General features: G+C 37.2%; 1 protein-coding gene across 1 annotated transcript in view; it reads left to right on the forward strand.

The window, feature by feature from the left end:
* The window catches only part of GRID2 (glutamate ionotropic receptor delta type subunit 2), a 731,875-nt gene extending 721,699 nt beyond the window's left edge, over positions 1-10,176 (forward strand). The window contains exons 15-16 of the mRNA XM_037743424.1: positions 3,199-3,256; positions 8,162-10,176. Of these exons, the coding sequence (XP_037599352.1) occupies positions 3,199-3,219 (21 nt within the window). The 3' untranslated portion in view covers positions 3,220-3,256; positions 8,162-10,176. The remainder of the gene's footprint in view (positions 1-3,198; positions 3,257-8,161) is intronic.
* Positions 10,177-16,961: the final 6,785 nt, after the last annotated feature.

Here is a 16,961-nt window from a genome sequence, read left to right on the forward strand (position 1 = left end):
GGGTTTGAGAGAGGGTGCTGTCAATAAAAGGGAAACTTGAAAAGATCACAGGAGCTCAGAGAGGAGGGGAGGCTCTGTGGTGTGGGAACAGTCTTTCCAAATAATCTTATTTCCAAAACATGACCAGAAATAGCAAAGCCATAAGACCTGAAGAGACTCTTCCTTCAGCCTGGGACAATAAGCATCTTACTAGATAACCAGTGTGGATTCATGTCCTGAGGAGCCTCCTAGACAAGATGACTGTGTTTAGGAACCGAGGGTCTTGACACAAACCCAGATGGAGGGCACATGTGGGAAAAGTGAATGTGAACATCGGGAATGACTGACTGTGATTGGATTCCCAAGTCATGTATAAATCCACGTGAATGAGTAGACCATGCATTTATGCACATCATATTACATACATATGTACCAGATGCATCCAGAAACTGCCAAAAAAAAAAAATCTGTCCTTTTTAGCTCTTATCTAAGAAGCAGAATCGCTCTTATGTGTTATTGACAACACAGAATAAACTTTACCTGTTTAAATGATTTGAAGCAGTTCTATGCTTTAGAGATTTCGGTCTTTCTCTGCCTTCTCAAATGCCACCTTCCACCCTCAGAATGGAACATGGTGTGACTGAAAGAGAACTGGACTGGGAAGCCAGAACCCTGGGTTTGTTCATGTGGCAACCATTGGTTGAGTACTCTTATTACGCAGCAAGCAAGGCTTACAAAGATATGGAACACCAGTTCTGTCTTTTACATTCCAAGAATGGTGAAAAACAATACAGAGAAAAAAGCAGGGGATGGGCAGCATGGCAGAGTAGTTACTCACTGAGGCTCAGAAAATAGCTCCGATCTCAGCTCCTCCACCGCTTAGCTGGCTGATCTTGGGTGAACCATTTAAAGATCCTCAACCTCAGTTACCTTGAATGTTAAATACCTTCTACAGTTAATAGGATCTGTTAATAACTTTTGTCTCAGTATTATTGTGGCTAAAAATTGTATTTACAAAAACTTATTATAAATAAATCATTGCAATGCACTGTGTTAAGTACCATGGTATTGTATTTATTGTGTGACTCTAAATTGATTACTTGAGTCAACATTTATTGAGGACCTACCATGTTCCCAGATTTGAATGACAAAAATCAAAAACTCTCCAAGAATGCTTCCTTTGTAAAATGAGACATTTGTAATAGGTAATCCCTAAAGTCTCTAAAACTTGGTCATATGCTCCAGGGGAAACCACAGAACTGCAGTCAGTCCACCCGTCCTTTTTTTTTTAAAATACAAAAATCTTCAGATTATATCTACATAGCATATTTGAGGGGAGGGAATCAAAAGAGAAGAACAGAAAGAGTTAAATTGAGTCAAGTGACTATTGATTTTTTTAAATAAATAGAAATAAAACTTTTGGAAGCTAGCTAATAACTAAAATTTTGAATAATTACATTATTGAACAATTCCAATCAATGAAACAGAGACTGTGTGGTTATCTGGTATATTTAATCAATGAAGATAATCAATTAGTAGGATTTAGCTAGATGTGATAGCTCAAGTATATCCTTTGGTTCTTTATGTAATTAAAAGTTTAATTCAAAATCCAACTGAATTCACTCAACTAATTTCTAATCAAATTGCTATGTTTTATTTTTGTTTAAAAAGAAAAATATTTGAATTAATTCATGGGTGTCTGTTTACTGATTTCTATAAACATGACTATAATAATTTTCAGTGAGATACTAAGGAAATTTTATTTTATTCATGAATCAAATAAATGAAAACATCACTAGATGTATAATGCATCAAAACATTTAAAAGGCTAAATTTCTCTTAAATGTTGCATATTTTTTAAAATAAAATTGCCTGTCTTTCCTGGGCTAGGGTTAATACGTAGAGTAGAAGTTGGTCTAATACCTGACATGCCTAATTCCTGTGTAATTTTATAGGTTGGCAATAACGCCTCACCGGAAAGAGGTAGGAAACAATGGTAACCATGGCAAGAGAAGTTTTCTAGCACAAATAAAATACGTGATCTGACAATCAGCATGATGTAGTGTAATCACAGCAATTCTGTGTAAACGGAGAGATTCTGTGCATTGCTTCTTCAGAGCTGTGGCTTTCACTGACATTCATAAATGAGGATGGGAAAATGATATGACCCTTTGTGGGCAGCCACTGCCACAAAGCTGAAAAGTGTTTCAAAGTCTGACATGTATCTTATCAAAGTTTGGATCAAACAATTTGGAAACACCCAATTTCTAGATATGTAGGTAGCACTGAGAAAAGAAACAGGATTAGTTTATGTTGCATCAGAGAGACAGAAATACTTCTTTTCTAATCATGTATTTGTATTGTATTAAAGAGTTTGCTCTTATTTAAATTAATAAAGCCCCCATTAAATGTTCCAGATAGTATTGTGAATCCATTTCACTATTATCAAAGAAGTTTTTATGGTGTTCATAGATATTTGCACGAGTATTTATAAATAGTAACCTGGATATATATAGGAGAAAAGAGACATTGTAGTGATAAAATTTATCTTATAATTATTCCCGGTTTGTTAAAATTAGTATTACTGCTAAAACATGTATTTAATCAATATTTGAATAATTGAATCAATTTTCTCTTTCTTTTAAGCTGTAGATATAGACACCAAAGTTGAAAGGAATTGCGGCAATTAGCTGGCTTATTTGCACCTAAGTATAAAATATGCTGGAAAACACTGAGTGAATTCAATCTTACTGCTAATATTTTCCTAGCAGTTAATAGGTAATGTCATTAGCACAGAGACATAACTAGTGCTTAATACTCCTATTAAGCTGAATCAATTTAATTGAAAATAATCAATTGTTTGTTGGTGAAATTTCTATTTTTTTTCCTGATCTATTATTCAGCTAGTAACAAATTATTTTTTCAGTAAGCTTGGCAATATACGTGCATGAGACTGAACTCAATTGTAAAGTAAGCAATTCATCTAATTTATATAGATTGATTTTCCAAACCAATTAAGCAAACCAGATAATTACCAAATTTCTAGTTAAGTTTCATTTTCCATTGTTTTAGTTTTTAAAATAAAAGTGTATTTCAGAAAGCTGAGCAAAAATTAAATTTATTATTTAAAATTTAGTTTAATTTGAAAGTTTTAGATGAATAAGTTTGTATACGTGTAAACAAACTGCACTTTTCTTATTTTCCTTTTTGTATTTTCAGTTCCAAGTTCTAATTCAATGACATAGTCCTGAATGATTTGTCACATAAAGTATGATATGTGAGTAAACAGAGACTTTTAAATAAAATATAACATCATTTATTAAATGTTTTAATGTACACAAGTGGATTTACTGATATTGGGTATAAAATAATTAACTCCCCTTTCTATGTAGACTTTCTATTAATAATATAGATCATGCCTTCTAACAGTGGTTTTACAATACTTACAGCAGCATTTCTTTCAACTTCATAGACAAGTAAATAGTTAAAGCACTGCACTTTCTCATGTTTTTAATTGGAAAGTAATGATGAGAAGTAAGATAGTTAAGGACCATGCACTATTGAAAATCTCAGATACGTTGATGTCATGCTAGCAGTAAAACAGGGACAAATTCATTTATAATTATAGGGAAAATTTGGTTAAATGAATCAATATACAAATGCCTATAGTCACATCTCAGGTTAAATTACTATGAGGGGCTCAAGCCACATTAAAAATCTCACCCAATCCATACTCTGCAATTAAACGATACAGCATATATCCCTTTAAAATCCTGTATGTAGAATCTATTGTATGTGTGCCCCCTCCTACATGTTTTGATATTTTTGGGGGAGACAGAAAATCCAGCACCAAGGCCTGAAGCTTTCTGTCTATTGTACAGTAGCTGTTTCAGACCTGTGCGCTTATGTTTCCGATTCCTGGGAAGTTCTTTTTGTCGCAGGGCGTGCCCTGAAACACATCAAAAGAACCAAGTTCTACAAAAGAAAAAAGAAACTCAAGTAGGCTTGAACATACAAAGAGAGGGAGAAAGAGATGAGAAAGAGGCCAGGCAAAGTGTTGAATACAAAATGAGCTCAGCCAACCCCAGGAGCTCTTCATCACTTACATTTATCTTATTCTGTGAGGGGGGCGTCAAAACCAGCCCTGACATAAACCACCCACTGCCATTGACTTTGACTCTATGTGTGAGAGTGCGTGCGTGTGTGTGTGTGTGTGTGTGTGTGTGTGTGACAGAGAGAGAGAGAAAGAGAGAGAGAGATGTATTGAACATAAAAAGGAGCAGATTTCATGAGGTGTTACTAGTACCTCACAAGAATTAAAGAAAACATTTTGCAACACAAATGACTAAAGTCCCAAGTAAATAAATTGAACATGGTTTTTGTGTAACTCCTCTACAGTGTTTATATCAAAATCTTCAAATTGTGCATTGCTTTAACATCTTTACTGAAGTATCTGTATTGCACCTTCTGTACTTGTTATCCTAAAGCATGTGAGATTTTTCATTTCTACTTGCAATGTTTTATGCATGTTTTATATTTCAGGGCAAAAACTCATAGTCAAAATTTCTGCAACAAGATAAATCCTCCATGATAAATAAAAACCATAATTACATGTCAAGGGTCCAAATAACTAAAGGAATAACGGAAATATTTTCTGAGTCTATGCTCATTCCATCTTTGAAAGTGAGACCCCCAAATTCTGACCCCACGTCCTGTTTTAAAGTATATTCTAGTTGATAAACCCCTGTGCAAAAGGTCATAAGCACATTTAGGTGAGTGCATCAAATTTTCTTAGTAGACTAGGCCAGGCTCTGCTCCAATGACCTTGTTTGAACGTATAAAGTGTTTCAGTTGGCCAGCAGTCTAAAATGAAAGGTAGAATCCCCACATCCTGTATACATGCAGTGGAATTTTGTAGCCTGAAAAGACTACAGTGATCTTTAAACTCATTTACAGACTTTTCCTCTGTTTTGGTTTTCTTCCATTTTCTTAAGCAAATAAAAGAATTAAAATTTTCAAATAATTTATAATGTGAGGGCAATCACACTCAACTCTGATACTGTAGCATGTCAGTAATTATCAAATAAAATTATATCATTTCAGTATTATTTATATAAGCAATTATCCTAAAACCTGTCTTGAGAGAAAGACAAAGAGAGAAAAAAGTAGAATCAATAAAGAAAAATTAAGCAGGAGTACCAGTTCTGAATGTCGCTAGTTGTGGTCCAAGTTTTTTCTCCCTTCAAAACCACACCTTTTTCAAATAAACCACAAAAATTTACCACATGATTTTATGTTGTTCCTTTTTTAAAATTGCTTACCTTTTTCTTATTAGCATTTAGGCCACTACAAAGTGTGACTGCAACAATTGAAAAAGCAGTCAAAAGACTTTCCTAAAGAGTAAAAACAAAAATGTAAAAATCTACAACCATCATCACACTGCATCCAGTCCCCAGGTGTGTGGCGTTTCCTGGCTGTACAGTTCCTATATTTTCAAAGTTAGGGAGAAAAGGAAGAAAAGCACAGCATACCCTTTGTGTGACCCTCAGAACCCTGAGGGTGCTTCACTTTGCAAGTATTACAAGCCAGCCCTAAGGTCAGTGTTGTCTACCATGAAGCCCCTGAACATCATGGTGTTCCTTAGGATCTAAAAATAGGATGAAAAACTAAATTAAAAATTGTCCCTACCATCAATTAGACTATCACAGACAATTAAACAACTCATTATAATACACCAGGTAAGAACTCTAATAGAAGAATAGCCATGTGTTAATTAGGAATGGGGATGCATTCAGAAAAAATGCATCATTAGGTGATTTTGTCAAGATGTGAACATCACATAATCCTAGATGGTATACCCTGCTACACACCTAGGTTATATAATACAGCCTATTACTCCAAGCTACAAACCAGTACAGCACGCCACTGTACAGGATACTACAGGGAACTGTGACACAGTGGTAAGTATTTGTATATCTCCACATGTCTAAACATAGGAACAGTACAGTAAAAATATGGTGTTATAATTTTATGAGACCACCATTATATATGCAGTCTGTCATTAACCAAAACATCCTTATGCATTGTATGACTGTATGGGACAAATGAAAGAGAACCATACTGCTGTAACATTCTGTTCCTGGGTAAGAAGTGCTTAAGATATATTAGAATTTAATGATTTTAATACAGCAGAGAGTTGTTTGCTGCACAACTTCCTGTTTCTTGGAGTCATAGGTCCCCTCAAGTGAAAGTCCCCTCAACCTTTCAAAAGCCTAGCCACACCATAAAACCAGTCCTACCTCCTCCATGATTTCTTTTTTCATTATTCTAATACTTCATCTTCCTCTCTGGAACTACTGTATCTGTTAGTCTTAATTATTTAGCTTAGCACTTGGTTATTTGCAATCTTTAGGTGGCTGATATTGTTTCATGTATGATAGATATATCTCCCAACCAGATGATGAGCCTATTAAGGGCAGACTTTATGTTGTATACAAGTGCATTTTCTATTTTCCAAAGTACCTAGCTTAATTTTAACACAATTACAGTAATACATAATTAGTAATTGCTTAATTTATTTTTGATAATGTGTAAATTTTGCAAATAAGTATTTCTTCACACTGCATGCTAGTCTAAAATTCCCTAAAACTGGTTTTATGTAGCACAGTTCTAAAGATGCTAATAAACATTACTCAAAAACTTAAGTTCATGTTGAAATGTTTGGGACATATTTACTTAAACATAATTAAATAAATTATTTAGCACTGGACTTCTCAAACCCTTTAAGACTTGTGTAATTAAGTCTTCAAGAGAAGTAGATAAAATGCAGTGTTTCCCAAATGTACCCAATGAGAAAACCGTTTTTTAAATTAGTGTTCACAGAACTTGCTTTGGGAATTCTGGTGTCTTCCAAGGTTTTAGAACTGATTTCTACACTTAGCTCAGTCCAATTATTTGCTGAAATAACTGGTTGGTTGATTCAATTAACTGGTAAATGCTGTCAGTCCACTAACACAATTAGAAACATCCATCTTCTCTAAATCCTATAACATTAGCAAAGATTTTCATAAACATGAAACCTAGGCACAAGTTCTCCTAACAAGGACATAGAGGTAAGGATCACACTGAACCCTTCCGCGGCAGGCCTAAGTTAAGATTCACAGTTTGTGTCCACATTCAGGTTCTTGCTGTTTATTTATAGTTTTCAGTTGTATTATATAATGGCTGAAATATGCCATCTACTCTTTACATTTCAAGAAAAAGGGAATTTTCTTATTTAAGAGCATATATTTGGTCAGGTGCAGTGGCTCATGCCTGTAATCCCAGCACTTTGGGAGACCAAGGCAGGTGGATCATCTGAGGTCTAGAATTCGAGGCTAGCCTGCCAATATGGTAAAACCCTATCTCTACTAAAAATACAAAAATTAGCTGGGCGTGGTGGCATGCACCTGTAATCCCAGCTACTCAGGAAGCTGAGACAGAATTGCTTGAACCCCAGAGGCAGAGGTTGCAGTGAGCTGAGATTTCACCATTGCACTCCAGTCTAGGCAACAGAGTGAGAGTCTGAAAAAAGGGAAAAAAAGAGCATACATTCATATGGGTAGGCTAAAATGCATTTGACAAAATCAAATTTAATTAGTAATTATAAACATAGTACAGTTTATATATTTATTATTAATCATTAGTGTTTTAAGTTTATGCATAGTCTGGAACCAATAACTAAAAGTCGAGATGTAAGATTCAAGATCTAAGGAAACAGACTTCAGGATTTTATTTGTGACTGTATATCGACACCAACTTTGGTAGCATTCTCTGTTGACTCTCCAGGTGAGAGCAATACTGACTTTAATTTCTGGTGAAGATATCGAAGGACTTATCCAGTCTAAACTACCAAAGTATCCTAATCCAGACCTGGGTTAACCCCAGATCCCTTCCTGAAACAGGTTCTATTGAACCAGCAGCTAATATGCTCTGCTTTTTTATGGTTGCCTGGGGTCCAGAAAACCTGTGAAGCCCTACCTGGGAGGGAGGGAGGTAGGCATCAGCTGTCATTATGCTCCACTTTGTTTATGGTGGACATTTAAGGTGGAGCCAATGTCTTAAAAGTAGTGATAGAACCATAAACAGCCAAACTTTGTCTAAACTCAACCTCGATGTGACCTTATGCTTTATTTCCCCGCAGGCATCATCCCTGCAGAATGAAACTACAATAGCTGAAAGAAGGAATGCTTGGCCATTAAGACCATGTTTGAAACTTGGCAGCAATACCTGGAGAAGCCAGGCATCCGGTCATGCCCTGCATCAATCATCACAAATGGGAGGACCCCTGGATGACCCATAACCTCTACCAGCCCAAGAGCTACTGATCTGTTTCCCACCTTACTGATTTCAGGACCCATTAGATCCTGTACTCAAAACTGGTAAGCTAATGTTGCATCTCCCAAATTTAAAACTTCTATCCAGTTCAAGGAAGCTGACCTCACCAGGTTGTGACACACAGAAATTCCTTGCTGTAATCCACTCATAAAAGAGTAACAACAGGACTGCTGCTTTCAACCACAGGTCATGGGTCTTGCCTGCACCAGCCCATTAGCCTTAGAAGGATGCTTCTATGCAGTGGGCTTCTTGCCTAGGTGTCCTGATCACAAGCACTCACACTGAAGTCCAAATCTGTTCCACAGTAGCTTTGTCCTCAGCTTCTATCTGTGCACGATTTTAAACTCTGGGTCTTGGGACTTCTCATGGCCAAAGATCCAGGGAGACCTGAAGGACCAAGGAGGATGTGCCTTGGCGGAACTTAACCAGAAAAAGACAGAGTCCTCTTACAACTCTTATTGAATCACTGACAATAGTGGTTAAACATCTTTGGAGGCTTTTTTCACAGAATTATCTCCATATTTCTAAAACAATGTTATTTTCATACTTACCAAAATGGTCTAGTTTCCTCCACACCAAGGGACATTACCTTTATCCCCAATGGCCATCAAACGTCTACATTTTGCATAGATTTCTGGTTAATATAAAGCCTCCAGTTTGAATCCACACTTAGTACTTGTATCATTGTAAACAAAGATCACTCGGATCACGGATTACACCCTGGAATTGCAGTGCCTGTATATACTGCCCACCACTCAGATAACTATGTTTTCCTTTACCCAATTTCACATTCATTTATAATACCTCTTCAATGCAAAACATATTTTACAAGTAAAATAGGGAAGCATCATATGAAACATCCCAGCCCCTCATGAACTCAGTCAGTTTTTATTGAGGACCACGATGTGCCAAGCACTGTATTACATTTTGGGAATACAATGATGAATCAGTCAGAATCCTTTTCCTAAGAAGTCTGCATTCCAATGGGGAATCCAGATGATTAAACAGCATGATGAGGCTCATCATGGCCACAAGAATTCCCTCATCTTTGTTTCTTAAGTACCCAGGGAGATCCCAGTTGCCCAAGGTGATCTTCTATTATGCCAAAGCAACCCACGAGATTAAAGCCAACAAGCAGCAGTCCAGGGGGAGCCCCTACAAGTACTGATCCCATGAATTCTGGTTACTTATGTATTATTTCTAAATCATCTGACTTTTAAACAAGTTAGATGTTCACTTACTGAACGCCTTCCTTGTTATGTCATCAAACTGATAACCCTCAAGCTGTAGCTGTTCATGGGTAAAAATTAGGCTGTAAAGTCAGAAGACATAGCTTCAAGTTTGGATCCTGGTGCTTATCGTGACTGTGGGCAAATCACCTAAACTTTCTGGTCTTTGGTGTCATTCTTTGCAAAATAAAAGTAAAAACGTTATATACTGTACCTACCTCACAGGGTTGTTGTGAGAATCAAGTGAAATGTATGTGAAAGCACTTTGTAAACTTTGTTACTTTTAATCACTCCATTTCCATGGGTTCTTTGTCCTCCCTACCAAATACAATACCACAATTCACCTGAAGGATGTACTCTTGCCCACCCTGTTCCTACCTCCCACCCCCACACAAGTGAATGGTACAAAAAAGATGAAGTGCATGCCTTCCTGGATATCTAGTTTCAGATGGGAATTCTGATACCTCACAGAATGACAAGGATGTAATCCAGAGGACCAAAACTGGGGCTCTACTGCCATAGAGACATTCCACCATTAACATACCACTGGACTTGGATACCAGCCAGTCCTCCTGATGCACGATTGTCCCCAGAGAACCCATTCTTGACTCCAGAGAACTAGCCAGACTGCAGTGTTTCAGGAAATCATCTTGGTTCTTTCTGGCTGTCAGGGGAGTCACCAGCCATTCCAGGAAAGAGCATACTTCTGAAAATAGAGCAAGAAGATTGGTTAAAGGAGACACTGACCCCATTAAACAAAATGCAAGCCATCCCTGACTGCCTGACCTGTGATAGTTGGGCCACCAAGGGAGATTCCTAGACACTCATTTAAAGCAAGGATTCGGTGACACATTTCTTCATTTAGCAGTTATCCCTGAGGCCAAGCTGACGCTTGCACCTCTGATTTTTTATTTGTTGACTCCCTGTCTGTTTAACAGACCTATGATAAGATGTATTTCTGGCTTTAAAATCTCATATGTTCCCCTTACATACACACAAACACACAAACATCCACACAATGAGGAATGAAACCATTTTTCCTATCTTATCTACTTGACCAAGCCTAGCCTGGCCTTCCATTTCTGATTATTTCATATGCATTCTGATTGGCTGATCCAATTTGAATTCATTCTCACTGGACCAGTCCCTAATATATCCCAGGCTAAAACCCTAACTCTTTCAGTCCTGTGTGGAAGCTTAGAGTGCCCACAGAGCCATGATATCGATATCCAGCAATTCTTTAAACAAAGTGTGGTCTTTCAACTTAGAATACACATGCTTATCCAAAACTAAGGCCATATTAGCATGTATCTCCAGGAATAACATAAAGTTGCTATGAAAGTTATCCTGAGTGAATAAAATGATGACTATGTACAAAAGATCTGTTAGAATTGGCATCTGAGAAGCTTTGTAATAAGGCCCTAAGCCTAAAGTAGAAAATTTCAACTACAATTCATTCCTCAGCTTCCCAGAGCAAGGAAGGCAAATTATAAGAAAAACTTGATTCATTATTTATATCAGTTCCCAAAATATTTTCAAATGGAATGGAAAATCATTCACAATTTCCTTCTTGCTATATGTCAGAATGCTCAACTTGATGCACCAATTCAGTGAACTGAGAAATTCCCAGACTTTTTCCTATGGCAATAATATCAAAAGTTAATTTTAATATCTAAAAAAGATTAACAATTTAAAACAGTGTCTTATATTATGGCTTACAACCACCACTTGCTATGGGAAGGGAGCCAGAGAGACTCAGAGTACCCGCCACCCAAGGTCAAAGGCACTGAGCCAAAGGACCCAGCAAAGAGCAGGCCGAAGCCAGGAAGAAAAGCTGTTGCTGAAATGACAGACCAAGCATTGAAACAAGATGATCTCCAGGTCATGGTAGCTGAGAAAGGAGAATAGACACATCCAAGTTGGGAACCAAATTAAGATGTTAGAATAGGTACCAGAGTGAACAAGACTGGGCAGGGGATGGAGTCACCTCCAGCCACATGATGTTTGTTGTACAGTAGCCTTTCTTGTAGGTCGCAGTTCTGCATCCTAGTTTCTTTTTCAGAAGTGAAATCCTTGGTATTACTGATGTAGCTTACATGGCCAGCCCCAAATAGAAAACTCTTCCTTACCCACAGACATACTTTTTACTATCTTGGTTGATATAATTTTCTTTTTCAGAGATTTTTAATTTTTTTCATGAATCTTTGATAGATTATTTTATCAATAAAATTTTGTTAATAAAGAATTTCCCTGATTGAATCCAATTCCTTCTTTGGTGATTAAAGTTGGTAATAAAAATAAATTACTTTAATTGATAGTTTGGACTTGCTTTCCCAAGGCTATACAAGAGGGAGATGATTTTCTAACATAGATAACGTATGAGTGAGCTCGAAACAATTATGGTAAAACACCAGGCAAGGGTGGCCAAGGTGATGTTTGATAATGATACACAGTGAACATTCCAAGTTAGCATCAGTCTGCAAATTGTACCTCTCTTTCAAAAGTCAGAGGCAAGCAACTCTCCCACCGCCACATCAGAAGCAGAGTCTGCCCAGTGAGAGACAGACACTCAGGATGGAAAGGAATAATGCAGGCAGAACTTTGCAGAAAGAAGTAGCTGAATGCAGAGACCAGCCACTCCCCATAGCTGGGGAGAGTGCCAGGCTTTTCAGAGAACTCACATTAGAAGTTTCAGCAGTAGATGGAACTGGGCCAGTAGACACAATGGTGGGGAGAGTGGGGCAGTTTCTGTAATTAAAGCCTGAACTCTGCACACTTTCAAACAGACTAGGAGCTCTCTGCTATTGGCAACAAGGACTTTTTTTAAGTGATTGTTCTAACTGAACCTGGTAAGGCATGAATCACTGTGGAAAATAAAGGAAGTCAGTGGAGTACAGACTTTGGGTTAAGAAGGAAGAAAATAATCTGAACGCTCAACCAGGAGAGACAGTTCCATAAGCACCATAGCAGGAGAGACTGGAAGTTACTAACAAAGGAATCCTGCTGTGTATCTTTTCCAGTGTGCCGAATATATAGTTAGGCTTAAATTGACTGCTTGGTAAATTACAACTGGTTTTTAATCTTTCGTGTGGATTCGGTTCTTCTCTATTGAATTATTTCACGGTCTTTTATAAAACCCAGAATTTATAGAGAATTCTTCAATGTTAACAGAGTATCTCTTGGTATGTGAATCAGATAGATGCTAACTAGTAATTACAATCAATATTCCAGAATGGTCAAGGAATTCTTCACTTAATAGAATTTATTTTGAACTGAATATATACAATTTATACCAGCAAGATATATTATCATCAGTTACAGCAGCACCTACTCTAAATATAATCCCCAAATCCCCATCTTTCTCTGCCCACAAACAAAACTAAATATCTGTAAGCTAAAAGTCAACACAGAATTTTTTAAATAAGTCAAACTTTGGTAGCAAGTAAACTATTCTTTGATGCAACTAATAAGAAAAGGATAAACTCCCTGAAAACATTCTTTTTTTTAAGTTGTATTGAATGCCACCCATATTCCAGCCACTGCATTAAGCAATGGACATAACACAGTGAACAAAATCATGGAGTTCGCATTCTGGGCTCAGAGAAAGACATTCAACAATCATACCAATGAATGTGTAGTTTCCAACTGAGGAAAATTCCTGAGGAAAGGAAAAAGCTATGAGGAGTGTGTATGACAAACCTAATCAAGTTTAGAAGGCTTGCTGGAAGAGATAGAGCTTGAGCTAAATAAGACCAATGAGCAGAAGGTGGGAAAATAGAAGTGGGGAGTAAAAAACTTTTCTGAGGGACCCAGCACGCTCATCTGAGAACTGAAATGCAAATAAGACCTGAAAGCAGGTTCAAGTGATTACAGCCCTGAAAGCAAAGGTAAGAATGGTAAGAGGTGAAATGTATAAAGCAACCAAGCAATGCTGTCTTAGAGGTCACACTAAGGAACCTCGTCTTCAGCCTAACAGAATTGGAAGCATCTAAGCTTTTAACAAGAGTTAAGTCTTAAATTTGTTTGCCTGGTTGTATTCTGTTGTAGACATAAGGAATGCTTAATATGCATGCATTTAATACATTCTGGATTTGTTTTCCACAATATATTTCAGAGAACTGACACAATATTTTTCTAAGTTGATTGTCAGAATTATTACTCAGAAACTTCCACCCGAAGAGGCATTCTGTGATGTACATTCAAGTAATGCCAAGAATATAGCTGCTGTAGGCTTATCATGGCCATAATGTGTATGGATTCTGTCTTCAAAACAAGGATTCGGTCTTCAAAACAGATTTTTTTTAATTGTCTCAATTGCAACGATATATATGAAAATATTTTGGAAGTTTTGATGTGAATAAATGAAGGAACCATTACTATTTACTACTCTACAAAGGAGCAAGGCTCAATTTAGAATGGAGAGACATAACAAAGAAACCCTAGAATACAGAGATGTTCCAATTTGCTTGCACTGCAATAGCAACATTAGGTTGCAATCTGTCTTCCATCAACCCTTCCTTCACCCCTGCCTTCAGAGATACCTGATGCCTCCAACAGCTGAGCATCTTCAGGGAGCTAGGGCAGGAACTGATCTTTTTCTCTTTGGCTTTCCCTACAGACTAAGATAAGGTATAAGCTTTCTCAGCTCAAGTGGATTATCACTTGTCCATCTGGTTCCATTCTGTAAAGATTTCTTGACATTTTGATTTGTTACTGTCTCTGCAGCCATTCCCTTTGTTTTCTCCATTTATGCCTTTAGTGTCTTTTTTTTTTTTTTTTTTTTTNCTCTTGTTACCCAGGTTGAAGTGCAATGGCAGGATTCCAGCTCACCACAACCTCCACCTCCTGGGTTAAAGCGATTCTCCTGCCTCAACCTCCCAAGTAGCCGCGATTACAGGCATGTGAAACCACGCCTGGCTAATTTTGTATTTTTAGTAGAGATGGGTTTTCTCCATGTTGGTCAGGCTGGTCTCAAACTCCCGACATCAGGTGATCTGCCTGCCTTGGCCTCCCAAAGTGCTGGGATTACAGTGCTGGGATGAGCCACTGTGCCCGGCCTTGTGTCTTGTTTAATGGTATTTGAGAAGGGCATCTATGTGTTCAGTCTGAAATGATTAACTGAAACTTTCTTATTGTTTTAATTTGCATTTCCTGGTTGAATACTTTTTTCATCTTTATGTACCATTTTTACTGTTCCTTCACAAATTACCCACTCTTATCGTTTGGCTGTTTTTCTATCAGGAACTATTCATTTTCTTATCAAAGTTAATAGTTCCTTTTATATGATGTATATTAACTCACTGTGTGTCAGATTAATTGCAGATATTTTTCCAGTTTGTCATTTACTTTTAACTTTGGTAATTTTTATGCATGAAAAAATTATTTTTGTTATAATTTACTATAGTTCATGGTTATTATTAAAAGTATTAATTATAAATGTTGTTAATGAATTGATTAAATTAATTACTGAATTACTAACTCTTCCAGCAATTTTGGGCATAGAATTCCCTTAATCAACCTGATATCAGTTCAATGATTACCTACCTTATATTCTAGATATATTTATAATTTTGTGTTTTTAGATTTACTTTTTAATTCATCTGGAATTTATTTTTTCATGTAGTCTGTACAAGGAGAAATATTAGGTTGCTGCAAAAGTAACTGCAGTTTTTGCCATTAAAAGAGGTATAAATAACTAATTGTTTGCCATTAAAAGTAATATAAAAAACTGATTATTAGCATGTATACCATCAAATATTTAAATACAGAATACAATTATGTACAATTTAACACTCCATTTAAAAGCAACTGTTCATTCTACCACAACCTAAATCCTTATCTAACTATCTACTTTTAGAAGAACCCAAAATAAAATATTTGTGCTGGAGATAGCCCAGGAAATTTATTCATCTTTAGCCCTGGAAATCCATCCATCCTTAAATAGATTTCTAGATTGGCACACTCTCAAAGTATGTGTGCCAGTAAAGGATGCTGGAATAGTGTGATCTCCATCATGTGCCTATTTAATTTGCTAGTCTGGAACCTGCAAAAATCAGTTGGACCATGGCAGATGACAATGGACTACTGGGAACTTAACTAAGTAGCCTCACCCTTATACCTCTCACTATCCTAATTAAAAATAAGCTGCTTAGGCCGGGCACAGTGGCTCATGCCTGTAATCCCAGCACTTTGGGAGGCCAAGGTGGGCGGATGACCTAAGGTAGGGAGTTTGAGACCAGCGTGAACAACATGGTAAAACCCCTTCTCTACAAAAATACAAAATTAGCCAGGTGTGGTGGCACATGCCCGAAATCCCAGCTACTTAGGAAGCTGAGGCAGGAGAATTGCTTGAACTCAGGAGGTGGAAGTTTGTGGTAAATAGATCATGCTATTGCATACTCCAGCCTGGGCAACAAGAGTGAAACTCCACCTCAAAAAAAAAAAAAAAAAAAAAAAAAAAAAAAAAAAAAAAAAAAAAAAAGAAAAGAAAAGAAAAGAAAAGAAAAAAACTACTTAAATTTAATGCCCTTGTAGTATAATCCAATACTCTGGTCTTGTAAACCAGAGATGGAGAATCCTCTCCCCAGGACAACTCAGGGAAAAAGCATCCTACTTCACTGTCAACACCCAAAGCTGAAATAATTCTAGTTAAACTATTCCCTGAATTTTTTCTCAGCGCATACTTTGGCCCCCTAATCTTGGCTGCTAGGCTACTGCTACACTCATGATGTAGTTATTTATCTGGTGAGTTTATCAGAAAGGATGATTAGAAATAGTTCACATTGACTTGGAGTGAGCAACAGTATACATTCATGGTCTTGACAAGGGGTATGCTAACATTCCTTCACAATATAGTTCTTGTGATAAAAGGACCTTTGCCATCTGGACCTTCTCCAGAACATCTGCAGAACCTTTCTACCAGTAACATCATTTAGATTAAACCTAGGGAGGAAAAAGAAGCTTCATAACAAATGTCCCTGTGAGGCATATGTGGACCCGGGGGGTGTCTGGAGACAAAGTGGCTCAATCATGAATGCAAATCCACCATGCTGATTTCTCATTCGCCCCAGACCCCTGGTGAATGCTTCCCAATTCCCACTTTATTTACTGTTCCTTAGTATAAGAACATGTTAACCTTGATGTTTTTACACAAATTATGGGCTATGACCCACATAACTTTCTTGTCTGTTCTGCCTTTGTCTTGCTGGAGGACCTTTCACATGGTATATAAGCCCTGAGTCTGTAGAGTAACAGTGTAATCTACCTGTCTAGTGCCCACCCAAGACCACAATTCTGTCTGTAAGTCCCTCAGGAAAGCATCCCTTACCAACACACTACGTTCGTCTGCCTCCTTCTTGAATTTCCCAGCTCCTCTGG

Source organism: Cebus imitator, unplaced genomic scaffold, assembly GCF_001604975.1.
Source record: "Cebus imitator isolate Cc_AM_T3 unplaced genomic scaffold, Cebus_imitator-1.0 Scaffold144, whole genome shotgun sequence".
Taxonomy (NCBI): Eukaryota; Metazoa; Chordata; class Mammalia; order Primates; family Cebidae; genus Cebus; species Cebus imitator.